General features: G+C 37.7%; 1 protein-coding gene across 5 annotated transcripts in view; it reads left to right on the top strand.

Annotated features, from left to right (window-relative positions):
* Positions 1-26,738, top strand: part of LOC110457364 (oxidation resistance protein 1-like) — an 82,753-nt gene that overhangs the window by 37,207 nt on the left and 18,808 nt on the right. For 2 of the 5 annotated variants that reach the window (XM_021508592.1, XM_021508595.1), the window contains 10 exons: positions 10,666-10,700; positions 11,158-11,357; positions 12,898-13,005; positions 13,851-13,958; positions 15,199-15,393; positions 15,928-16,109; positions 16,403-17,736; positions 21,414-21,419; positions 24,022-24,184; positions 25,201-25,378. In XM_021508592.1, coding sequence (XP_021364267.1) covers positions 10,666-10,700; positions 11,158-11,357; positions 12,898-13,005; positions 13,851-13,958; positions 15,199-15,393; positions 15,928-16,109; positions 16,403-17,736; positions 21,414-21,419; positions 24,022-24,184; positions 25,201-25,378 — 2,509 coding nt within the window. The remainder of the gene's footprint in view (positions 1-10,665; positions 10,701-11,157; positions 11,358-12,897; positions 13,006-13,850; positions 13,959-15,198; positions 15,394-15,927; positions 16,110-16,402; positions 17,737-21,413; positions 21,420-24,021; positions 24,185-25,200; positions 25,379-26,738) is intronic. The other 3 variants (XM_021508593.1, XM_021508596.1, XM_021508594.1) reach the window with 3 other exon arrangements.

Here is a 26,738-nt window from a genome sequence, read left to right as displayed (position 1 = left end):
TGGATATTAGAAAGATGCTTTGATTGTACTTCTGTATGTCAGTGATCGGTCCTCAGATATCGTTACTAGTGAAGGGGGTTATATGTCAGTGATTGGTCCTCAGATAACGTTACTAGTGAGGGGGAGCTATATGTCTGTGATTGGTCCTCAGATATCGTTACTATTGAGGGGGGCTATATGTCAGTGATTGGTTCTCAGATATCGTTACTAGTGAGGGGGGATATATATCAGTGATTGGTCCTCAGATATCGTTAATAGTGAGGGGGGCTATATGTCAGTGATAGTTCCTCAGATATCGTTACTAGTGAGGGGAGCTATATTTCAGTGATGGTTCCTCAGATATCGTTACTAGTGAGGGGGGCTATATTTCAGTGATTGGTCCTCAGATATCGTTATTAGTGAGGGGGGGCTATATGTCTGTGATCAGTCCTCGGATATCGTTACTAGGGAGGGGGGCTATATGTCAGTGATAGGTCCTCAGATATCTTTACTAGTGAGGGGGGCTATATGTCAGTTATCGGTCCTCAGCTATCGTTGCTAGTGAGGGGGGGTTATATGTCAGCGATTGGTCCTCAGATATCGTTACTAGGGAGGGGGGCTATATGTCAGTGATAGGTCCTCAGATATCTTTACTAGTGAGGGGGGGCTATATGTCATTGATTGGTCCTCAGATATCGTTACTAGAGAGGGGGGCTATATGTCAGTGATTGGTTCTCAGATATCGTTACTAGTGAGGGGGGCTATTTGTCAGTGATTGGTCCTAAGATATCGTTACTAGTGAGGGGGGCTATATTTCAGTGATTGGTCCTCAGATATCGTTAATAGTGAGGGGGGCTATATGTCAGTGATAGTTCCTCAGATATCGTTACTAGTGAGGGGTGTTATATGTCAGTGATTGGTCCTCAGATAACGTTACTAGTGTGGGGGTCTATATGTCAGTGATTGGTCCTCAGATACCGTTACTAGTGAGGGGGGTTATATGTCAGTGATTGGTCCTCAGATAACGTTACTAGTGTGGGGGTCTATATGTCAGTGATTGGTCCTCAGATTATGTCAGTGATGGGTCCTCAGATATCGTTACTAGTGAGGAGGGCTATATGTCAGTGATTGGTCCTCAGACATCGTTACTAGTGAGGGGGGCTATATGTCTGTGATTGGTCCTCAGATATCGTTGCTAGTGAGGGGGGCTATATGTCAGTGATAGTTCCTCAGATATCGTTACTAGTGAGGGGGGCTATTGAACTACCTTATTCTCGCAGTAGTTTTCTCTTTTTTCATATATTATATAATGGTATAATATATACATTAGCACAGTGATCAGTCTTCAGATATCGTTACTAGTGAGGGGAGCTATATTTCAGTGATGGTTCCTCAGATATCGTTACTAGTGAGGGGAGCTATATGTCAGTGATGGTTCCTCAGATATCGTTACTAGAGTGAGGGGGGGGCTATATGTCAGTGATTGCTCCACAGATATCGTTACTAGTGAGGGGGGCTATTTGTCAGTGATTGGTCCTAAGATATCGTTACTAGTGAGGGGGGCTATTTGTCAGTGATTGGTCCTAAGATATCGTTACTAGTGAGGGGGGCTATACGTCAGTGATTGGTCCTCAGATATCGTTCCTAGTGAGGGGGGCTATATGTCAGTGATCGTTCCTCAGATATCCTTACTAGTGAGGGGGGGGCTATATGTCAGTGATTGCTCCACAGATATCGTTACTAGTGAGGGGGGCTATACGTCAGTGATTGGTCCTCAGATATCGTTTCTAGTGAGGGGAGCTATATGTCAGTGATCGTGCCTCAGATATCGTTACTAGTGAGGGGGGTTATATGTCAGCGATTGGTCCTCAGATATCGTTACTATTGAGGGGCGCTATATGTCAGTGATTGGTCCTCAGATATCGCTACTAGTGAGGGGTCTATATGTCTGTGATCAGTCCTCAGATATCGTTACTAGTGAGGGGTGTTATATGTCAGTGATTGGTCCTCAGATATCGCTACTAGTGAGGGGTCTATATGTCTGTGATCAGTCCTCAGATATCGTTACTAGTGAGGGGAGCTATATGTCAGCGTTCGTTCCTCAGATATCGTTACTAGTGAGGGGAGCTATATGTCAGCGTTCGTTCCTCAGATATCGTTACTAGTGAGGGGGGTTATATGTCAGCGATTGGTCCTCAGATATCGTTACTATTGAGGGGCGCTATATGTCAGTGATTGGTCCTCAGAGATCGTTCCTAGTGAGGGGGGCTATATGTCAGTGATCGTTCCTCAGATATCGTTACTAGTGTGGGGGGGGCTATATGTCAGTGATTGGGCCACAGATATCGTTACTAGTGAGGGGGGCTATTGAACTACCTTATTCTCGCAGTAGTTTTCTCTTTTTTCATATATTATATAATGGTATAATATATACATTAGCACAGTGATCAGTCTTCAGATATCGTTACTAGTGAGGGGAGCTATATTTCAGTGATGGTTCCTCAGATATCGTTACTAGAGTGAGGGGGGGGCTATATGTCAGTGATTGCTCCACAGATATCGTTACTAGTGAGGGGGGCTATAAGTCAGTGATCGTTCCTCAGATATCTTTACTAGTGAGGGGGGCTATTGAACTACCTTATTCTCGCAGTAGTTTTCTCTTTTTTCATATATTATATAATGGTATAATATATACATTAGCACAGTGATCAGTCTTCAGATATCGTTACTAGTGAGGGGGGCTATAAGTCAGTGATCGTTCCTCAGATATCTTTTCTAGCGAGGGGGGCTATATGTCAGTTATCGGTCCTCAGCTATCGTTGCTAGTGAGGGGGGGGGCTATATGTCAGTGATTGGTCTACAGATATCGTTACTAGTGAGGGGGGCTATATGTAAGTGATTGGTCCTCAGATATCGTTCCTAGGGAGGGGGTCTATATGTCAGTGATTGGTCCTCAGATATCGCTACTAGTGAGGGGTCTATATGTCTGTGATCAGTCCTCAGATATCGTTAATAGTGAGGGGGGCTATATGTCAGTGATCGTTCCTCAGATATCCTTACTAGTGAGGGGGGGGCTATATGTCAGTGATTGCTCCACAGATATCGTTACTAGTGAGGGGGGCTATACGTCAGTGATTGGTCCTCAGATATCGTTTCTAGTGAGGGGAGCTATATGTCAGTGATGGTTCCTCAGATATCGTTACTAGTGAGGGGTCTATATGTCAGTGATTGGTCCTCAGATACCGTTACTAGTGAGGGGGGTTATATGTCAGTGATTGGTCCTCAGATACCGTTACTAGTGAGGGGGGTTATATGTCAGCGATTGGTCCTCAGATATCGTTACTAGGGAGGGGGGGCTATATGTCAGTGATTGGTCCTCAGATATCGTTACTAGTGAGGGGAGCTATATGTCAGTGATCGTTCCTCAGATATCGTTACTAGTGAGGGGGGGGCTATATGTCAGTGATTGGTCCACAGATATCGTTACTAGTGAGGGGGGCTATATGTCAGTGATAGGTCCTCAGATATCGTTACTAGTGAGGGGGGCTATTGAACTACCTTATTCTCGCAGTAGTTTTCTCTTTTTTCATATATTATATAATGGTATAATATATACATTAGCACAATTAACAGGTGATGCAGACAAATGATAAATTCAGTAAGTTTTGTCTCATTAACCCTTTCGCCCCTTTGTAACTTAAGTGGATTCTTCCATGCATTGATATGGATGACTCCATTATGGTCTACAGTGGTGAAAGGGTTAAGGTTCAGACTCATTACAGCTGTATTTAATACAGTCATGTAGAAAGGATTTATTGTTTGTGAGACAGGTACAATTGCATGTATAACCCGATATGGTTGTAAGTATAAGACCTTGTTTATAGGTGTGGTACATGTGTTTTGACCAGTGCTGAGAGCCAGACTCGTACCTACAGCTACCATTACTCTGGGTTCAAATAATGACATTAATTGTTGTCCTAGTTCATTGTGTAGTAGTAGCAGTCGTAGTGTAAGTTGATATAACTTAGTCCAAAATAAGATAAGCGACCATTACTCAGCGGTGGTTAAACTGAACTTTTGACCTCGTTTCAGTAAGATTGCTGTCAATCAATTACATTTTGTTTACTTTTAGAAATGTTTTAGAAACTAAGGTATAGGGATATTTGTCCTCCGTTTTGGAATCAATTTGATTGAACGTACTGGTCTGGAGATATGTCATAATATGTGATAAGAGGATCGTTACCTACTAAAGAATGAGAACATAGAAGATTTGTAACTAAGTGTAACTTAAATTAAGTGTTGGTACAAATAATCAGACATGACAAGTTGTGAAGAGATTTAGAGGGTTGGTTTATATTAGTTCTTATTTTATTTTGTGTCCTGGGAAGGTAAAGGTGACATGTAGGATTTATCAGTGTGTAGGTGTTGGCTTCCACACAAATGTTCCTATGCTATAACTCTTGAAAAAATGCTTTGATTTTCATGAAGCTTTCTTACACGTTCTTGTTGTACTAAGGTTACCTACTCAGCTTTAAATATCAAGTTCAATATGGCTGCCTGTTGTTAATTGCCCTCCTAGATTCTGGCACCTGGCGTTGTTTCTTTCAGATATATATATAGCTCTTATAGAAAAGCTTTTATACATTACAAAAAACCAAAAATGAAAGTTCAAAAATGTGTTGAGCCTAAACAAATTTGTTCAGGTTATATAAATTATCTTTTGGCATTCTTAAGGGCTGCACTGTTTCTTAATTGAGGGTATAATTCCCACAATTACATGTTCTTACACTTATAAGAGCAGCCCATTTACAAATGAGAGAATTTGGAAAAGTCTTCTTTTTTTTTTTTACAAAGTATGCTTGAAACTGAAGAAACAAACAAGTGCTGTGAGCTGGCTGTCCCAAACTGACCTTAATGGACAGAGAGGTTACGGTTTATCCAATGTTCAGACTACAACCTGACCTTAATGGACAGAGAGGTTACAGTTTATCCAATGTTCAGACCAGCTGACCAGGTGTTGTCTTACCCTAGATAGCCTTTATCCTTATCCTGAACAAGTTACAGAAAAAACACCCCAAAAAACACACAATATACATGATACAATATAAACATAACTACAAACATACATTAAAGAAACCCCCCACAAAATAAACAAATAATTGGATGGTGGGGACAAAACCAGACAGTGCTGATGCTGAGACTGCTCTGAACTGACTGAAGACCTTATCAATAGGGGCTATCCCTATAGGCTGAATGACCATTAGTCAACCAGGTCATGTGACATACTGTACAACCTCACCAAATATGGCAGCAGAGATCGACTGGTAAATGTTGTGTACAAAAAAAATATATTTGATATTTGGAAGCTTCCTACACAAAAATGAGGTATCAGTTCTCCAAAAATAGTTGATTTTGACTTGGATGCATCTTTGTATTGAACAGATATGAGTGTATTGTGTTGAAACAATTGACTTGTATATTAACAACCTGTAAGTCCCTGATCACTAAAGCCTGATACTTAGCCTAATGTGTTCATTAATGAGGCTGATTGATCTGATTGATGGTTTCAAATTGGTATCTTTGGAGAATGATTAGATTTTAATGAAACTTTCTTACCTATAACCTTCTACCCAATTCTGATGCTCAAGTTTGATGCTTGCCAAACTCATACATATTTTATGAAGCTGCAGCTGCGATCTGATTGGTTGATAGGTTCCTTATATCTATAAAAGGAATTTTGATATTCAATGAATAATGCACGATATTCTTTCTACCATATTCCCTCTATTATATTAATGTTCAGCAAAATTCCTGCATATTTAATGAGGCTGCTTCAATCAAATTGGCTGATGGTTTCCAGTTAATATCTTTTGATGGAATTATTGAATTGCAATGAAAATTGCCTTACATTGTATATACTGAACACTCAATCCCTCGATCATGCTCAATGCTGAATTGGCAAATATGTAATGACGTGAGGCTGCTACGATTTGATCAATAATACAGCACATATATTGCATTTCATTCCTTCATCATGGGTTAATTGCAGTCATCTATCATTTCACTCAAAGCTGGCCCAGGATTTTGGATGCTGGACTTCAGATTGTTGTACTATTTCTTTAACTGACAAAGCTTACCTCAAGTCAATGGAAGTGTTCTGGCCCAACTTTGCCACAGTTATATCCTAAACAAAGGGGAGGCTACTGTTTATACAAAAAACACACAGTGCAGCGGGACAGGGATCATTAATTGGTCCAATCTGGAAGTGTGGCAGATTTTAATTGAACATAGGATAACGGTTGCCTTCTAACTTTGCGCTAGACGGAATTCCTCTTAATAGCTCTATGGTACTGAGCATTACTAGGAAATCTGGGGTCATGGGCTCGCGATCCCTGGTGGAAACACAGTCTCTCTTTCCTGTTGCAAATGGTGTCCTTGGCCCTCCCTTTGGTGACATGGAGTTAGAACCTGGGTTGTTATAGTGTCTGAGGGCAAACACATTTCATAAGGGGAGAGTAGTGTGGCTTATTTTCATTGAACATAGGATTACGGTCGCCTTCTAGCTTTGAGTAGAGGAAATTCCCCCTTAGTTCAGTGGTAGATCTCTGACTAGGAAGTCTGGGGATGTGGGTCTGATCCCTTGTGTGTTAGCACATACACTACTCTCTTTCCTGTTACATACGTAACAAGAGGTGTAAGCACATACACTTACTCTCTTTCCTGTTACACACGTAACAAGAGGTGTAAACACCGACACTACTCTCTTTCCTGTTACATACGTAACAAGAGGTGTAAACACCTACACTACTCTCTTTCATGTTACACACGTAACAAGAGGTGTAGAAGCACCTACACTACTCTCTTTCCTGTTACACACGTAACAAGAGGTGTAAACACCGACATTACTCTCTTTCCTGTTACATACGTAACAAGAGGTGTAACCACCGACACTACTCTCTTTCCTGTTACATACGTAACGAGAGGTGTAAACACCTACACTACTCTCTTTCATGTTACACACGTAACAAGAGGTGTAGAAGCCCCTACACTACTCTCTTTCCTGTTACACACGTAACAAGAGTTGTCAACACCTACACTACTCTCTTTCCTGTTACACACGTAACAAGAAGGCAGTCAAGAAAATCTTACAATGGATTCCAATAATCTTTCAGAAATTTATCTTGATTTAAGCTTCTGGGCAAGTCAACACATTGTAGCTAAAAATTGACAAAGCACAACTGTAATACCAAAATAATTAAACCAAGTCTTTGAAGGCAGACAGTAATAATTTCATCAATAAGTTTATACAATTTATTCAATACATTCAAGCTAGGACTTCCTGAGTTGTGAGTTTGATTACCCTAAAAATGATAAAGATTGAACAGACGATGCATGACCTGCGTGCATGTTATCTGACACTTTGCCCAGGTTTTATTGGATTTTAAATATTCAATGAGTTACCGTAATTATTCTAGTCCTAATTCTATGAAAATTTGCTACAGAGCACAATTCTATCTGACCCATTAATATTGTTGAAGTGTTAATTTCCCAAATATTACAGATTTCCCAGATGAATACTACTGTCATGCAGGTATTCCACCTGTGGTTGAAATCGAAACTAAGAACTACCTGTACTTTGATGCAAAATGACCATCCCCCTTTTTTTTTCTTTTTCTTTTCATCAAATTTAAATTAGGTTGGAAGAAAAAGTATATGTATAGATGCACTTGTAATTGATGCAGTCTGATGTATAGCACTCCCTGTTACTGAGCACTCAGTGCCACAGCCCTGAATACAACTACTGGTGTATATTGATTCAAGCATGGCTAAGCTTACCGCTATAATAATGCAAGAGGCCATCATCTGTTGACATCAACTTGAAGGTCAAGTGGCCGAATTTGGGGTCCAAATGGGGGTAATTACTTTTTCCATATGTCAAGCCTTATTGCATGTTTGACAGAGTGTTGTAGACGATACATTGATTTTGAATTCCCAGGAGGTACATTAGGGGAATTCATCATTACTGTTTATAACAGGCTGTGATGTTGGTAGATGTGGCATTGCCTTTACAATATGTAGCATGGTCCATTTTCCATTAGGAATGCTCACTGGTGCTGTCTGATTTGAGATGGCCTGGTGCCCTAGTAATCTCAGTGTCGTCTGTACATGTACATATAATGTACTTGTCGCTAATTGTAGGGGCGACATATTTTATTAGGACCCCACATAGACAATTGTCCGTCAGTCCTCATCATTAATTGAGGAAACGATATACTGTGTAACAGGAAACTGCTCCCCAGTCAAATATTCACCCTTGGCTGTCACAATTTATGTTCGCCCCGTGTTAAGCTCACCCTTTAACATGTTATTACTATATACAATGTATTGTATGTTGGAAAAGTGGAACTGCAGCGAAAATTTCCTGGTGTACAATTAGGTCCCCGCACTGGAGTTATTGATGCCCTATGGTAATCACATTGTCCGTCTGTCAATCCGCACTTTCATGGAGATTATTTCGGAATAAAAAGAACTAATCTTTTTGAAATTGGACATGCTGATCGATACACTGTGGTATATTATGGTATGCATTAACCGTTTTATCAACTTCAGATGAAGAAGTGGTTAATTTGAGAGGTGGTCAGATTATGAGGAGCTCAAATAGTAATTACATCACAGTCAATCAAATTAAGAGAAGTTTCTATATAAGGCTACTTTTATGGCAGATCGGCATATTGTTTTGAGATGTAGCTTATAGTGCATATACAGTCTTAGATAAAATCTGTTTCTTCATGTCAAGTATGAGGGCTGTAGTAGCTCCAGATGGCTTGTCTTAATTATTGATCACTTGTCTTAAGTCTTACAAGTGATGATAAGATTTCAGTAAATATTTCACCACATATATAAAGTGTGTGTGTTGGTGACTCTTAATTAGCATTGAGAGCATTATCAAAGTACCGGTTGTCTCACTTTGTAGCTTAATATAAAGGTCAGAAATCAGTGTGATTTTTCCAAAATTTACTTTCACATGTTGCTCTCAAAGACTAGCTGTTAATTTATTTTTTCACAACTTTAATGTTATAAATACATGTATTACAATATAAATTAATACAAATTTGTATCATAACCCTCATGTCAAGGTTGTGTCATATAACCCTAATGTCAAGGTTGTGTCACATAACCCTAATGTCAAGGTCATGTCACATAACGCTAATGTCAAGGTAGTGTCACATAACGCTAATGTCCTGGTCGTGTCACATAAACCTAATGTCAAGGTCGTGTCACAACCTTAATGTCAAGGTCGTGTCACATAACGCTTATGTCAAGGTAGTGTCACATAACCCTAATGTCAAGGTCGTGTCACATAACGCTAATGTCCAGGTTGTGTCACATAACCTTAATGTCAAGGTCGTGTCACATAACCCTAATGTCAAGGTCATGTCACACAACCCTAATGTCAAGGTTGTGTCACATTACCCTAATGTCAAGGTCGTGTCACATAAACCTAATGTCAAGGTCGTGTCACATAACCCTTATGTCAAGGTCATGTCACACAACCCTAATGTCAAGGTCGTGTCACATTACCCTAATGTCAAGGTCGTGTCACATAAACCTAATGTTAAGGTCGTGTCACACAACCCTAATGTCAAGGTCATGACACACAACCCTAATGTCAAGGTCGTGTCACATAAACCTAATGTCAAGGTTGTGTCGAATAACCCTATATATGTCAAGGTCATGTCACATAACCCTAATGTCAAGGTCGTGTCACATAATCCTAATGTCAAGGTCGTGTCACAATCCTAATGTCAAGGTCGTGTCATATAACCCTAATGTCAAGGTCGTGTCACATAACCCTAATTTCAAGGACGTGTCACACAACCCTAATGTCAAGGTTGTGTCACATAACCCTAATTTCAAGGACGTGTCACACAACCCTAATTTCAAGGACGTGTCACATAACCCTAATGTTGATGTTGGTTTATGTCTAGGTAACATCAATTTTGCAATATGTAGTAAGACGCGTGCCATGTACCACCAACCTTATACTTGTTGGTGAATGGTAACTAATTGTGTGATTATATATATGTGTGATGTGCTTGTTAGCTAGTCATATTCCAAGGTCCAAGATCAGTCCACTGTGTGATTATGGGAGATATTATATATAATATATATATTTACACTCCTGGCACATTCCAGGGCCCTTTACTGACCCAGCTGTCAGCGTTCTTATTGTTTTATAAAGTGATATGAAAAAACAATCTGGTTGGTTGAAAATCATCACTGCACTGATTAAGCAATTAGCTACATGTATACTGTAGTCCCTTCTTAACTTTGATGTGCATTAATTGGGCAAGGATACTGCAGGTTTTTACCCAGTGTTTACCGTGTTCATCTGTACATATAAGCTGGTTATCTCATTTAAACCTGAAGACACATTTGAACACTTTTAGTTCAAAGGCTGGAATAGTTCATTATGAGATTTCGGGGGTGAATGAGTTAACACAGACTTATGGTAATGTTATTAGGTACTGAACCCTTCACTAGCGCTGGTTCTATTGAGATAAATCTCTTTCATCTTTCAGCAATAGATTCATCCATACATAATTTGAAAAGTTATTGATTTCTTTCAAACTTGAAATTGTTCGTTTTGTGATATTGCTAACTCGATATTTTCTTCTTTTATAGGTTTCGCAGTAATACTGAATCTTCAACTGGTGATGGTAAGGTTTTTTTCCTTTTTTAAAGAATTGGTATATATATTTAAGTTTTCAAACTGCTGTCCAAGTGTTCATCCAATAACTGCCCTAAAAATCGTCTGATTTCAACAAATTTTGGTATGGACAATAGCCACATACATATATATAAATGGCGATTAATAGATTGCCAATTTGTTGTGTACATATGTAATTACAATAATTGAGGGTATTTATATCTAATTGATTAAGGTCTCCTCGCAGTCAATTCTGTAACTAACCCTTAAAACGTTTCAACCCAATTTGGTATCAACCTACCACATGACAAGTGTGAGGTTAAATTGGATCTCAATTGTGATGAGGGTACTTGATTCTGATTGGTTGACTGGTTTCAATTAACTGCCCTTAAAATGGTTTACAATCAAATTCAGACTGCAATAGTCCAAATCTTTACAGGTCCAATAAGTGTTGATTTCTTTTATAGATAACTCCAAGACTACCTGGTATACACACTCCATGGAGCTTGACCCTGACAGTGAGACTGAGGTCACAGACAGCTCAGGGGCATGTAACTCGGGCCCAATGTCTGCTTGTTCCAATGGAGAAAACATGAACACTGCAGTTCAGAAAGTACCTGACAAAAAACCTAAGAAAGTAACACCTGATGGAGCTAATGAGTACACTGTAAGTCGGGATAGTTCTGTAAAACACTTTACATAAGGCAGATGAAGTATGTTAACTCATGATCATGGGTAAATAATTGTTTTAGATTATAGTGAAATGCTAATATCATGTGTGACACAGTACATATGTTATCACTGTAGTGGTTTGGCATAACAGTGCTTTGCCTTGATCACACAATTTCGATCCAGCAATTCAAGTAGTCGACCAACAATCCCCCTCATATGTGTATGCAGTTGTGCATATTTATCCTGCACACTGATCCTGTGAAATTTGGCAGAGTTATTTCCCTTTTTATTCTTAAGGCATACCGGTAACTGTCTGCCTGTGACAATTAATCATGTTCATACTTGCCAACCCTCCCTATTTAGGAAGGAGACTCCCGGATTTGGACCCTTAATTTGAGTATTTTTAACCAGTGAGTTTGCTAAACTAATCCTATTTTCTAAGATGTAATGATTTCATCTGAAAGAACAACTCAAAACATGTCATTTTAAAGGGTTATTTTGTCTCTAGGGGGGGTATATATACACACGCATTTTATTCTTGTATTAATTTTGAGCATGCAGAATCTCCCCCATCGAAATTTCAAAAAGTTGGCAAATATGCATGTTTTCATTCAATATCTTGGAACATGAAATGGTTTAAATCACTTTCACGTGTACTGGTACATGTTTATTAATTATAATGCTTTGTTTACCAGGTAAGCGTACTATAATGCTCGTTTAATCAGGTAACGCAATTGCTTTATGGTTTATAAGTGCTTTTTGATAAGGTAGTAAAATGCTGTGTTTATTTGGTAGGGCACACCTACATATACAATGACCATGAGTAAGGATTACTGTACACATCAGTTATTCTGAAGTATACAGTAATATCTAAGTCTCAATACAATTTCTTGTCCTCTTATTCCCTCTATTCATGGCCATGAACCTTAAATTATCTTATTTACCAAAAACACTGCCTTTGTAAAAAATCCCACATGTTGCATGTTACATTGTATTCCGTCTTTGCGTATTGCAGAGTTATCTTCTCTTGTAAGCAGGTATTGATTGTTACGTCATTGGTTTGTGTGAGAATATTATGTCGTTTTCTCAAATATTGATGACGCTTCTCTCACAAACCAATGATGTAGCAATCAATACCTGCTCACAAGAGAAGATAACTCTGCAATACGCAGAGATGGAATAGCATTAACATGTTCACCTCTAAGTAATTTAAGTAGACTCTTCCATACATTTATCTGGATGAGTTCATTATGGTCTAAAGTTGTGAAAGGGTTAATAAAATTCAAGGTCAAGTGAAAGCAATAAATATAAAGATGCGAACATTTGAGATATAAAATTGTAGTTATGTTAACTGTTAAATATTTATCGCATTGAAATTAAAGGAGGAATATATATTTTCAAAATGTGTATATATAAATGGAATTGATGATGACGTGATGTTTATCAGAGTCTGTGCCCACAAACATGGTTCTACTATAGGTGTATGTAAAAGGATTCAAGTTATTAGTACGTATACCCTTGTGTGATGTTTGCAGGTCAAAGACACAGATTCCTTAGAGAGCATTGCAGCGTTCTTCGACACAACTCCTTCTGAGCTGAGAAAACTCAACCGCTTAACAAGTCGCCTGATTTTTCCAGGAAAGGTCTGTTCACCTGGTTTGAAGTTCATCCTAAACTTAACCCATTCACCCCTAAAGTCCAAATTGGACTTTACCATATCACTGACTGGGCAAGTCCAGTTTAAAAATGTTGGGGTGAATAACTTAATGTGACTCTGTGGAGTTCTGTCCCTTTAACTTGATGTTGGCATGAGCAGCATGTGTGGTTTGAACCTAGAATTTTGGTATAATTTCTGTCATTAATTTCCTCTGTACAGAAATTATACATTCTATTCCACCTCACTCAAATTTGATATTGTTGTACCATCACTTCTGGTGGTTTCTATTCGCACTGTAAAGAGCAATTATTGTTTTTGAATTATCTCCTGAGCCGTAATTCTTTAGAGAATTTGTGTTTGGTAGTCTTATTACAGTTTTTTAAAGGCTTTTCCAAACTGTTGCTTCTTTAAGTAAAAGAAGCTCAGCATCAGGTTTGCTTTAGTTCTTGGTGAAATTCTTTAAAAAAATATTTCAATGTTAAAAATAAATCATTAGACTTGTTATAAATAGGGGAAGTGCTTTATCTGATGATTATAATGTAATGTTTGTTAATATGTTGCGATACGAGTATGCAAATTAATGTCATTATATGTTTACAGTGTTTGATTCTGGCATTCCTGTGCTGAAACTTGTAGGACAAAATAAACTACACTTTTAAAAGTCTTAGACTTACAGTGCAGATTTAGTTATACTGAGATGTTGTCCGTTATCACTTCAGATGATAAGTTTATAAGAATGTGTTGATATTTGTACAAAACATCATTTGAAGCCTTGGAATGCAGGCTCTGCAAGTTTTAAAACTAAGGAGTGTTTGTCTGTTTGTCTGTCAGGTGCTGTATGTACCAAAACCAGAGGAAGTAATAGAGGAAGTGAAGCCACTGCCATCCTCGCCAAAGAAGGCAACTACTGCAGACATAATGAACCACCGACCATGTATGGTATGTACCTTATACAACACCCTCACATCATCGACCGTGTAGGGTATGTACCACATACAACACCCTCACAACATCGACCGTGTAGGGTATAAACCACATACAACACCCTCACAACATCGACCGTGTAGGGTATGTACCACATACAATACCCTCACACATACAATACCCTCACAACATCGACCCTGTAGTGTATGTTAAACACATACAATACCCTCACAACATCGACCCTGTATGGTATGTAAAACACATACAACACCCTCACAACAACAACCATGTAAGGTTTGTAAAACACGTACAACACCCTCACAACCAGTTCTGTATCCAGAAGGCTGAACATTCCTGGTATTTCCAAGGGTGATACACTGTCACATGTAAATAAGCAATAGGGGTTTAACATATTCTTAAGGTCAAGGTCAAGGTCACTGTTACTGAATATAGAACAGGGGATATGCTTTGGAAAATGCATTGTATTGCCCCGTTTTCGACCAAGAAGTCTTCCATTTGGTGATAAAAGGTATTTGTTGGATATTCTACATACATTATGTAATATTACTATGAATGAGAAATCCAACATGGTTGCTGGTCAAGGTCATTTCCCACCAGTTCTGATTCGCTGAATCATGTATGGCTATAAGTCTTGGTCTATTGGTACAATTTTGTTAATTTATGGTGGTAATTGGATAGTCTACATACTGATAAGCACATACACCTACCATCAAAGTACCAACTTTTTGAAAGTAAAAATTATCACTGTTCTTTCTGCTTCACCATTAAAGAGGATGTGTATAGGATGAAGTATTGTTATACTTCTTGAAAATTGAACCTTAGCTTGATAGTAGAAGGATTTAGATGGTCTGGAAACTGGCTTTCCCAATAATCACTTCAGAATAGAGATATTGCAGTTGTAGTTTAACTTGGTTTACTTCCCATGGCTGCAGCCTGTAGGGAGAGGCTGGTGGTGGTGGTGGGGCTCATTAGTGAGACAGTTGCTTAAACCCCAGACCCCAACCCAGATGTTCACCCCTAGACCACACTCTCATTGCCCTTTCCGAGTATTTGTAAAATGTGATATTGAACTGCTTTCATTTGGCCATCATTGTCAATATGAATGCCAACTGGAAACTTACATAATAATCTAGACACTTCATGAACTATGCCATATCTTATTCTTATTGACTAAGTACCAATTAGAAACAGTCATCAACAAATCATAGCTTCTGATGGCTTTCTTTGTCTCCAGGACATTCCTTTGGTGAAGATGGCCGACAAGCCCCCAGCCAAGATTCCAGGCCACATTGAGCGCCAGACCTCGACAACATCTCCCGGCCAGGACAGCTCACTGCAGAAACTGTCTGAATACGAGGCCAAGCAGCTCGACCAGGATTGTCACGAACGCTTCATCAAGGTCTGCGTGAAACACATCACAGATGGGCAGGTATGTATGCTGATAGCCGTCAAAGTCAACGCTAAAACATATCACAGACGGCCATCTGCAAGTATTCAAAACTACCATTTGGACTGCTTATCAGTTCTTTGTGATATCTTTATGTTATGTCTATTATTTTCATGATCACTATTGCTGTAACAAAATGTATCAGAAAGCCGGTATATTGCAATTCACAAGGCATATATTGTATTGTATTGCAGAATACAAATGAAATACATGTATTGCGATACATTTCAAAAGTTTATTCTAATGTCTCTATTAGGTGTTTTAACTTTGCAAATACAGATTACACATTCTAACAGAAATGCCAGAAATGATGAACAGGCTTTTTACTGGTGGTGGAAATCAGTGGAAAATTTCATAATCACTGGTTGGTTTAATGAAAATCTTAAGTTTGTGAGATCCATATGATGTGTGATTCAGTACTGTTAAATAACATATGCTGCATAGTAAACGTTTGTGAGACGCATTGAATACAGGATACCGTAGTCAATATGTCCATGCTGTTGTCTGTTTGTCTAGGGTGTGGTCAGTGGGGTGCTCCTGGTAACCCCTAATGCTGTCATGTTTGACCCCAATGTGTCCGACCCGTTGGTGTTAGAACACGGTGCTGAACGTTACGGTGTTATAGCCCCCATGGATATGATTGTCAGTGCTGCTATGTACCATGACATTGCTGCAATGAGCATTCACGGAGAAAAAGGGTTAGTACTTCATTTATGTTAAGCTGCCTTTATAAGTGTTAATATCTTCCTTGATAGACAAGTGGAATTTTTAGCTCACCTAGTACGAATGTCTTATATTGAACTTAAAGATATACCAAAACTGCAATGAGACTTGAAAGTCTATTAACCTTTATTCCAGGCAGATGTGACTGGATTATGTGATATCTGGAGTTATAAAATCTTTACCTGTAACTGAGCATAATTATGAGCTGGTTATAAAATATGTGGCATATACAATACATTAAATAGATGTGAACTTTGTTTATTTCCAGCAGTGTTACAAAGGATGCACCGAAGCCCGAAATATACCATGACCGGAGCTGTCCGCTCTACAAGTCGTGGGTCGAAGGTCATGCTGAGCTGATGAAACAGGACCCTCAGGCCTACGAAGCAAAGATCCGTACACCAAGTCGCAGTGCAACCATCAACAGTGAAATGTCAGATACTGGAAGTCTGTGTTCATGTGGACAGGGAGCGAATGCTCCGGGACTTTCCCCTGCTGGTCAGAGTGGGCCGGGGATCTCTCCTGTTGGTCAGAGTGGGCCAGGTCTGTCTCCTGGCAGTCAACGACATGCAGGTCTGTCGCCAGGTCATAGTGAGGCTGGTCTCTCTCCCGTCGGTCAAACCAGACCTGGTGTATCACCTTTCAATCAAAGACTCTCACCTAGTACTGACAAACCTGTTAACAAGGAGTCTGAGGAGGATGTCATGTTGATAGATTTAGACATGAAGGATGTGTCTGACAGTGCTACCCAGGAGACTTCAGCTAAATCAAACGAAGAGAAAGGCAGAAGCACATCTATGGACGAGTTCGGAGAGTTCATTAGTGCAGATCCAAATGAAACCAACCAATCGGAGAGTGAACATTTGTCACATGATGAGAAAGGTGACACTCAACTTTCAAACCAAACTGCCGGTGTTAATGAAGAGGACACCAATGATGTATCACAACATTCAAATCTATCCCTGTCAAGGGGTGGTAATTCTGACAGCGAAAGACTACCTGCTTCCAATCAGGAATTAGTGGCTGGAAGTAGCGACGATGCAAATTCTTTTCACCTTGAAAACACTATGGCTGTGGAGCGGGTGTTATCAGCACAAAGTGCCGTGATTTCAGAAAACGATGGAAATAATGAAAATGATTCCACAATGGAACAGATTGGCAACATTGTGTATCTCCCAGTGTCTGAGGGCCAACAAGGAGCAATAAGTCTGAGTGATGTGGAAACAGCACAGGATAGACTCAGTAAGATTAGTGTGGGCAAGTTCGAACAGGAGGATAAGCCTGTCTCTGATCCAATGGATGTTCCTGGTTCAAACAGAATGTCAACAGGCGACCCAAGGCAGTCAAGTTCGTTTGGATCTTTCAACGTATCTCCACATTTGAGTGCATTTGTCAATTATGCAACTGGACTTTTTAAAACTAATGCAGAGGTCAAGGACATATGTGAGGCCATGTCTGAATTGGAAGTGCAGGGAGAGGATGGAATTGTCGACATAGCACAAACAGAAAATAACATTCATAAGAACACGGTGAAATCAGGATTGGAAGTTGAAAATGCAATAAAGCTGACAGATAAACCTACACTGTTCCAGTCTTTTGATGGTATGTATATAAATGCTTCAATATATGTAGCTTTTGAGAGAAGGCCTTCCTCAAATCTCCAACGGTTCCGCTCATTTACGGTCTCTGTAACATGAAATATGTCATATCAAAATTGAAGGCACATGGCTAGCGATTTAATTGGTCTCTGGTAATAGAACTGGACTAATCGCTAGGCTGGTATCTGTCCTTTGAACATTAAAGAGGAGCAACACCAGAGTTCAAAGCCCGTCAATTTTACCGTTACAAGACCGCAACATTCTTTTGATGTACATCAAAGGATCAAGTTTAAACTACCTAGTCGTTGTATCTCATACACAAGGTGGAGCACACTGAGCCTTCAATTTTGTCATGATTCATTCCAGAGAATGTGAGTGAGAGTATCCGCTGGAGTATCAAAAAGCCTCCCTAATCTGTCACAACTGTCAAAGGGGAAGCAACTCTCAATACCTTAGGATAATGTAGTGATTACACCTGTTATTTGTTTTCAGGTAGTTGGCATTGGAGCTACCACATTGATCTCTATTGTAATATTGACCCTCAGTAGAAAGATGTCTGTGCATTCTTGTTTAGGGTACACTAATAGTATGATAGGGAGTTTTAAGGAGTTTAGTATGGTAAAGCTTGTATTTATACCTGTATATATAGGTTCTTCCACCATTGCTGGTTGGTTATCATGTTTATCAAACTTGAGTTGCTTAAGTTTCAAATTGCATAAAGACACAGGACTTACCTTGTGTCTTAAACAATTTGAAAATTAACCATAGAGACTTAACCCTTTCAACCCTAAGTAACTTTAGTAGGCTCTACCATTCATTGATCTGGATGAGTCCATTATGGTCTACAGTGGTGAAAGGGTTAAACAGCTATGATAATCAACCATCATGAGTTGGGGACCTTTCTCCTATAATGTTCGTTTCATATCTAGAATGCCATTCATTTCTCCTCGAAATATATTTTTTATGATCGAGGAAACTATTGCAATGAATCATGATGTCACAATTGAAGACGACAACATAAAGAATTGTAACATGACGTCAAAATTCAAAGATTGAGGCATGAATCAACGCCCTCGGTGTTTGCCACTAATGGATAACCAAAATTGCTAATCAACTCCTAACAGGTTTATGTAATGAGTCGGGAGTGAGGAAACCTATATATATAGTGCTAGTGGGCGAAATGTGGTGAAAAGCATGAATAAATACCTATTGTGTTATAAAGTCTGGAGCAGTATGTAATACCAGTACAATGTATACTGGTATATAAGTTACTAACAGTATTCATGGTGAATTGAGAATCAGCTTATTGTCTGCTCCTTGATTCAAGCTTATACACACATTATAGAGGGTAAGTCATAAACACCCACTAGCTGTTTGCCTCTACTTGTGCATGTTATTCATAAAAAAATAAAATATCATTTATAACCAGTTGTAGTAAATTAAAGTCTCCAAATCTTATTGATTTTCTTTAAGTGGTTCTTTTTGGGGTTAATTATATCTATAATTCCACACTTTGTTATACAATAAAACATAACTGTCTGGAGTCATTATCCTGATGTATGTTTAAAAAAACAAATTAACGCTGAGCTATATTTTCCACATGGACCAGAATTTAATATATCCATATACACTGTATATATAAATGTACACTATAAATATTTCTCATATTAATTGACCATCCACTATATATTTTTTCTGCAAAAATCATTTGTTTACTGCATTTCATAAAACTAATAGATCAAGTATTCTAAATGATATAACTTTTGTTGAGAGCCAAATAGTTATATAAGATTATACTGAATTTTATTTTCACAAAATGCTTTCAGTTTCCAGTAAATATACAACTACTCGACAAGTTGTATCTGTGATATGTGTTTTACGTAGAGATTTTGCCCTCTGATGTCGACTTATTCATCACGAAATAATATTTTCCATTGATGATTATACTGTCTAAAAAACTACAACATTTAAAAATGAGCTCTAAATTATTATAGTGCTGTTTTTAACTAATCATTTTTTTTTTAATGATCCTGCAAATTTTCAACTCTCACTTTCTTCCTCCATTTTCTGATTATTAATTTAATTAATTATATATGGAGCTTACGTTTTTTGAGTTTGAAATTTGAAAGAAAACTGGTATATTGGAGAACTCTGAGTTTATAGACGTTTGGTATTGACATTGAGTTACTTCCCTTGCACGATATACACCTGTACATGTATCTAGATTAATGTTGCAGCTGCCAGAACTGAAACTCATTGTCCAATCTATTTATAGTTGCATTTTTATGAACTGTATACCGGGAAATGTTCTTCCAGTAAAGCTTTTGTCCTTCCGTAAACTCGATTTCCACCCAGTGTAAATTTTGATAAAGAGAACATGCCCTCATTACGGAGGGCAAAAAGGGGCAAAAATTACACTGACGAAACTTTCCTGGCATTTCCTGGCATACAGTTAATCGTTTGGTCATAAGTAAACGTACGATCGCTAATGTAGACACACACAAAAAAACTATATCATCACTTTCCTTTTACATCATATTGAATTGACATATATTGGAATCATTGTTATAACATTGGACAATCGTGATTGTCTGCACTTGAGAAAAAGTGAATTCCTCCACGAAGTCAAGTACATGTACATTTAGGACAGTCTTTGTCTCTCTGATTCGAAAACTAATTATATGTTATGGCATGTGACATTACAACCATCAATAACAGGCCATAGGTTGAGTGTAAGGTGACAAGACCTGTTTTACATCATGTATTTTATAGACCAACTTGATTTATCTTACAACAATTATGAAGTATTAACAAGTAAGTTGATGATGCTCAAAGAATGCAATAATTGTTGTAAGGATATGTATATGCTGTAGATAAAGTGAGATATAATATTTTAGGTTTTGTTAAAGAACCTCACCCCAGGTCACTGGACCACAAAATGTATATAAGGCCTGAATGATGTAGATTTATATAACCAACATGATATAAAACATCAAAATATGTAAACAAATTGGACAATGAGCTACACTTTACGTATAGTTAAGATTACTGTAACATATACGTATACCTCACCAGATACTTATTCAATAGTCTGTCGCACGTACAGTACTAGTCATTGATGGTATTCTTTCTTTTTTTTTTTGCATTGAGTAGGAATATTGTATTTTGCTATTCTGATATTTTGTACATGTATGAGGGACAAAATCCAAAATGTTATATTATGGTTTGCTAAATCATTTTTTAACAAAAGACATCCAACATGAAAAATGTATATACATCTTGATGGAGAGACTGCCTTAAAATTAGCTTGCTCGTCACCGGTATATTGTATTTCTTTTCGGTACAATCTATTTTTCTGGTACATAGCCTTTATTTGTCACTTTAATTAAGATTGAAAAGAATAGCTTAATATTAATGTAAAAATAAAATAAAAAAATCTGATGCCAAATTTGTCATAATTGACGGTGATTTATATATGGAAACAGAATAAAAAATAGTATTTGTATGTATTTGATGATTTAAAGGTTAATTTTGATATAGTCCATGGATTTGCTTGCGAAAGTTTGAATTATGTCTCTGTTGATTGAGTACTGGATGATCTACACAGCATTACATTGAATTGTACACCTGCATCAAATGATACTCACACATTTTGCTTTCATTCCTCTTGTGGTTTGCCAGGCATTGGTAAGTTTGGTTGACACTTTGTGTTGTGTGTTGTTTGATGTTGTCCTGGTCTGAGTGTTGTTTACTGGAATCTAATAATATCCAGTGACTTTATTTAGCTTTGAAGTCCTTTTCAGTATATTAAAGTTTTTGTGTGTATTTTGATAAGCGTCCTTCACACGCTTGAGTAGAAAACTTGACCTACAGTCAAGGGTGCTACTCAAAAAGATTGCATGTAGTTCAAAATGATGGCTTGGTAGCACAGATACTCTAAAATCTTGATAATTATATATAAACCTGATTTGAAAATAAGCCAGCCTTGAAATAAACCCTGAGTTCTGTGCAGTTAAACTTATCTCAATAGTAAGGCATCTTTAAAAATTGGTCTCCCTTAAGGACTTGCACAGAAATTTAAATGTGCTGCATTTCTCCTGGGCGCTAGCACCATTTCTGACTCAAAGTAAATATATATAAGGGTGGGCAAATTACAGGACACTGAATAGCTTCTGTTGGAATTTCTACTCAACTGCAATATATATAAGTGGACAAGTACCAGGATACCGCCAGATAAATAAAGTAGTGTGTGTCTCGTAATTCTCTTGAATAAGGAGCCATTCGTTTTGTAAATTTGTCTCATTTTTGTCTACACTGTCAACATCATTTAGAGTTCTATTATCTATATATATATATATATTTATATATATTTTATAAATCAGAAAAATGATCCTTATGGACAAATAAATATTATATAAAGGAAAATTCTTAACAACGAGTCTTTAGTACTTTCATCTCTTCTAGGAAATTCTTCAGACTGAAAGACTGAAAAATATATATCCGTGAGTCTGAAGAATCTCCTAGAAGAGATGAAAGTACTAAAGACTCGTTGTTAAGAATTTTTCTTTGTATAATATATATATATTTATATATATTATTATTTTAGTGTTCTAGTATCTATATATATATAATGTATATATATTATTATTTTAGTGTTCTAGTATATATGCAGTGTATAATGTACTATCGTTCTTTCTGTAAACAACAAAGCTTCCTCAGTACTAACATCACCAATACTTTTCCCATAATATAATCAGTATAGTTTAATAATATGTATACAGTGAAGAATAGTATGCTAGACGTTGCCTAAAGAAAAGAAAACAGATGAGATTTCTTGTGTAGATTTTCACATTAAACAACCGGTACCCCTTGGAGTTAAATTGAAGGTTATTTATTTATTCTTTAAGAACGGTCAATGGAAAACAGTAACATGGGTTGAAGCATCATGTACACATCTTTATGTTGATTAGTCTTTTTTTTCCCCAGAAAAATGTTTAATCACAGACTAGTCTCACGAACAATTATAAAATAAGATGTCCAAAGAAGAGCACTATTTCATGTCACAGAAGCATCCAAATTAGAATATTGGAAGTTAGGGAATTTCCTAAAGTTAAGGAATGTCCCTGAACCAATGCCAGAATAGTATAGATGATGGAGAACAGCGCTCCCCAGCTTAAATATATAGCCAGAATCATACAATCAGATCTGACTGGTGAATTAAAATATTCAAGGAAAACATTTATCCACACTTTGAAACTTCAGAAACAGCTGACAATCCTGACCTGTTGATAGAAATGTTGTAGCGTACTAAGAGAAATCAAATCATCTTTAAGTTTATGGGGTCACAGTAACTTGGTCTTTAATTACACAAGCTTTTTTCAATTGAATTCCTGATGTAAGAATTTAGCTTCTGTCCACCATGGGATTACTCCGGCTGAGGCTACCAGAGTATATATAGTCCTTCAAATTAGGGCTGTAAGCTGTAGGCCTCAATGCCTGTAACACTTTTTCATGGGTATACACAGATTGCTACATCTGGTACAGTGGACACCTTATAAAGTAGACAGAAGTGACAAATATGCAAACAACCTAATAGCCAATCAGACTTTCAGTGCCTTTTTGTCTATTTATTTATCCTTTTGTCTGTCCACCATCTTCTTGTCTGCATCATGTCAGCCATTTGCTTGTTTTATACTATCACATCAGAGGATTATTTGATAAAATAATTCTCTGGTCTTTTTTTTATTAAATAATATTTAAATCTTGTCATAAGATTATGTACATGTATCAAAATATAGAATTTTTTGGACCATATTAGTTTTCAACTTGTTTTAATTAAATAGCCTAATATAATAAACTCTTTATTTTACTTGTTTGAAAGTACTTAAGTGCAGTTCTGTTTCAGGAATAATTCTGCCCGAGTTCGTGTTTTGTTTAAAGCATACCAGTAGTACTAGAACTGTGTTAATGTTTTACTTATCTTGATAATATTTTGGAGAAATTTAAATGACTTTATAGATTTAATGTATCAAATGTGTTTCATATATATACAATGTACACTCTTTTGAGATCTGGTTACAACTTCTCTTTAATTCAAGGATTGAAATTATACCTGAGTAAACATTGAAGTCTAGTGAAACAGTTCTCATATTTCTGCGTCCGAAACAAACAAAAGTGATCCATTCAGATACAGAAGAATATTAAAATGAATATTTTTATTAAATAAATTAAGCTAAAATTCATAGAGAAATATTCAATTGTAATTCACATTTTGTGTCTATTTTAACAGAACTGATTCCAAAACCGGCAGCAACCTTTGACGACCTCCCCTTGTATCTGTGTCTCCGACTCGGCATGCCTATCAACAAGGAAATCTCACAGACGTGCCCCATACAGGCCTACGGCAAGGGTCGCAAAAAGCCGGAGTACTGGTTCTCTATACCCCGCGAAAAGTAAGTAAAGAAAACAGGCCTACAACGAGGGGCACAACTAGCTGGTTCTCTATACCCTGATAAAAGTAAGTACAATGTACAGAAAAACAGGCCTACAACAAGGGGCACACATTACTGGTTCTCTATACCCCGCGAAAAGTAAGTACAATGTATAGAAAAACAGGTCTACACCAAGAGGCACACATAACTGGTTCTCTATACCCCGAGAAAAGTAAGTAAAGAAAACAGGCCTACAACAAGGGGCACAAATTGCTGGTTCTCTATACCCTGATAAAAGTAAGTACAATGTACAGAAAAACAGGCCTACAACAAGGGGCACACATTGCTGGTTCTCTATACCCCAAAAAAAGTAAGTACAATGTACAGATAAACAGGCCTAAACCAAGAGGCACACATTACTGGTTCTCTATACCCTGAGAAAAGTAAGTAAGGAAAACAGGCCTACACCAAGAGGCACACATTGCTGGTTCTCTATACCCCGATAAAAGTAAGTTAAGAAAAACAGTCCTACTGCAAGGGACACACATTTTTGGCTCTCTATACCCCGAGAAAAGTAAGTACAGAAAAACAGGCCTATGGGTATGGACACAAATAGCTGTCTCTATATACCCCAAGAAAAGTAAGTTTAGGAAAACTGAGGCCTACTGCAAGGGGCACAAATTGCTGGCTCTCTATACCCATGCAAGTGACAAATAATCAACAACACGCCTACAGCAATAGGGACACATAAAAGTAGGGGTTCTCAAGCTATAACTAGTGACAATTTAGTCTTACATAGCCGGCCATGTAACATAGAGTTTTTCTATGAAAACCTGTTTCTCATGTCTATCGTACATGGATATGACATCACAATGGAAAGACAATGAGATGACGTCATACTGTGGTAAGTTTGACGTCATTTTCAAAACTGTGGTAGTATATGTCCTTAAGTTGTTTTAGTTAATCATTTCCTGGGTATATGATTTATATAACTGATGTAGCAGATATCATTTACTACTTTTAATTGATCATTACAGGGTAGATCACCTTTACGCATTTTTTGTGCAATGGACACCACAGATTTATGGAGGAGAGGATGACATTGCTGAGAAGCGAGGATTCATTGTCCTTAATGACGAGGAAGATGAAGAGGAGGAAAAGTTGGAGATGATGGACGAGTACTTCAGTAACGGGATGTTGCAGAAGGATTGGGAGGTGAGAAAGGTCACAGATTATAGGTCAAGGTTACCAAGGTCACCCATCATCTAGTCCTCACAAGTCGATAAAACAGTTGTGTTATATTATGTGCTATAAAAATATTTTCTTTACTTAAATTGCTTTTTACTTAAGAAAATATGGAACACGATTTATCCTACAGGAAAGGTTATCTTACATGAATGCGTCAGCCTCCAGAATGTCAAAAGGCCACCTGATGGGGTTTTCTATTTCAAGTTTTCATGAGTTATGAATCTTTTGGTTACAAAAAAAAAAGGAAAGACAAAATCAAAATAGATGTATTAATGAAAGATTGAATCATTTTGCTTTTGAAAAAGTATATTTAATTTTACCGTTATTATCACTAATTACAGAGAATGGATCCTGAGCAATTTTGGGTTTGTACTAATTGTGTATTAAGTTTTTGGGATTTTGTCATTATGGATAAAATTGTCAGTGATTGGCCTACACAAGGCATTGCTTAATTAATACTGTGTCGACTAACATTGTGGGATTTTCTGATGTGGTTTAATATTTATCATGTGTTTACTTGGTGAAATCTACCAAGATTTGTTTACAGGTAAATTATGTTGAAGAGGGATATTCTGGTTTATCTAACTAGGAATTGAACCATGTTCCACTGGCTTTACTATAGTCTGATGATCGATCAATTCAACTAGAATTTCTTCCTAGATGAGTTGGTGGGGAATGGGCTAAACTTTTACCATTTTAGCTGAATTTCGTTTTCAGCCTGATTGTGTAGACTGTATACAGTGTTGTAGCCATGGGGTTTTGGTTACTGCATTGTACAAAGAGCGTTCACTGATGAAACATTTCTAGTAAATAGTATACATACTACATCATCCAAAACTTTGGAAACCATAAATTCAGCACGGTGGGATCCCTTATTTATTAGCTCACCTGGTCCGAAGGACCAAGGTGAGCTTATAATTATGCCATACCGTGGCGTCCGTCGTCCGTCCGTCTGTACGTCCATACATCCGTACATCAACAATTTCTTTAAACGACTTCTTCTTCTTAACCACTGGTTGGAATTAAACTAAATTTGACTGGGAGCATCTCTAGGTGGTGGGGATTCAAAATTGTACAAATAATGGGGCTGACCCCCCAGGGGGCTGAGGGGCGGAGCCAAAAGGGGTCAATTTGCTCATATTGCTTTAAGCGACTTCTTCTCTGGAACTAAGAGGTGGATATCAACCATATTTGACTGGAAGCATCCTTAGGTGGTAGTGATTAAAAATTGTACAAATGGTGGGGCTGACTCCCCAGGGGGCTAAGGGGCGGGGCCAAAAGGGGGCAATTTGGCTATATTGCTACAAACGACTTCTTCTGTAGAACT

The sequence above is a fragment of the Mizuhopecten yessoensis genome, unplaced genomic scaffold (genome assembly GCF_002113885.1).
Source record: "Mizuhopecten yessoensis strain PY_sf001 unplaced genomic scaffold, ASM211388v2 scaffold9109, whole genome shotgun sequence".
NCBI lineage: Eukaryota > Metazoa > Mollusca > Bivalvia > Pectinida > Pectinidae > Mizuhopecten > Mizuhopecten yessoensis.
The sequence above is the reverse complement of the archived record's forward strand: the minus strand, read 5'-3'. Positions and strand labels throughout refer to the sequence as shown.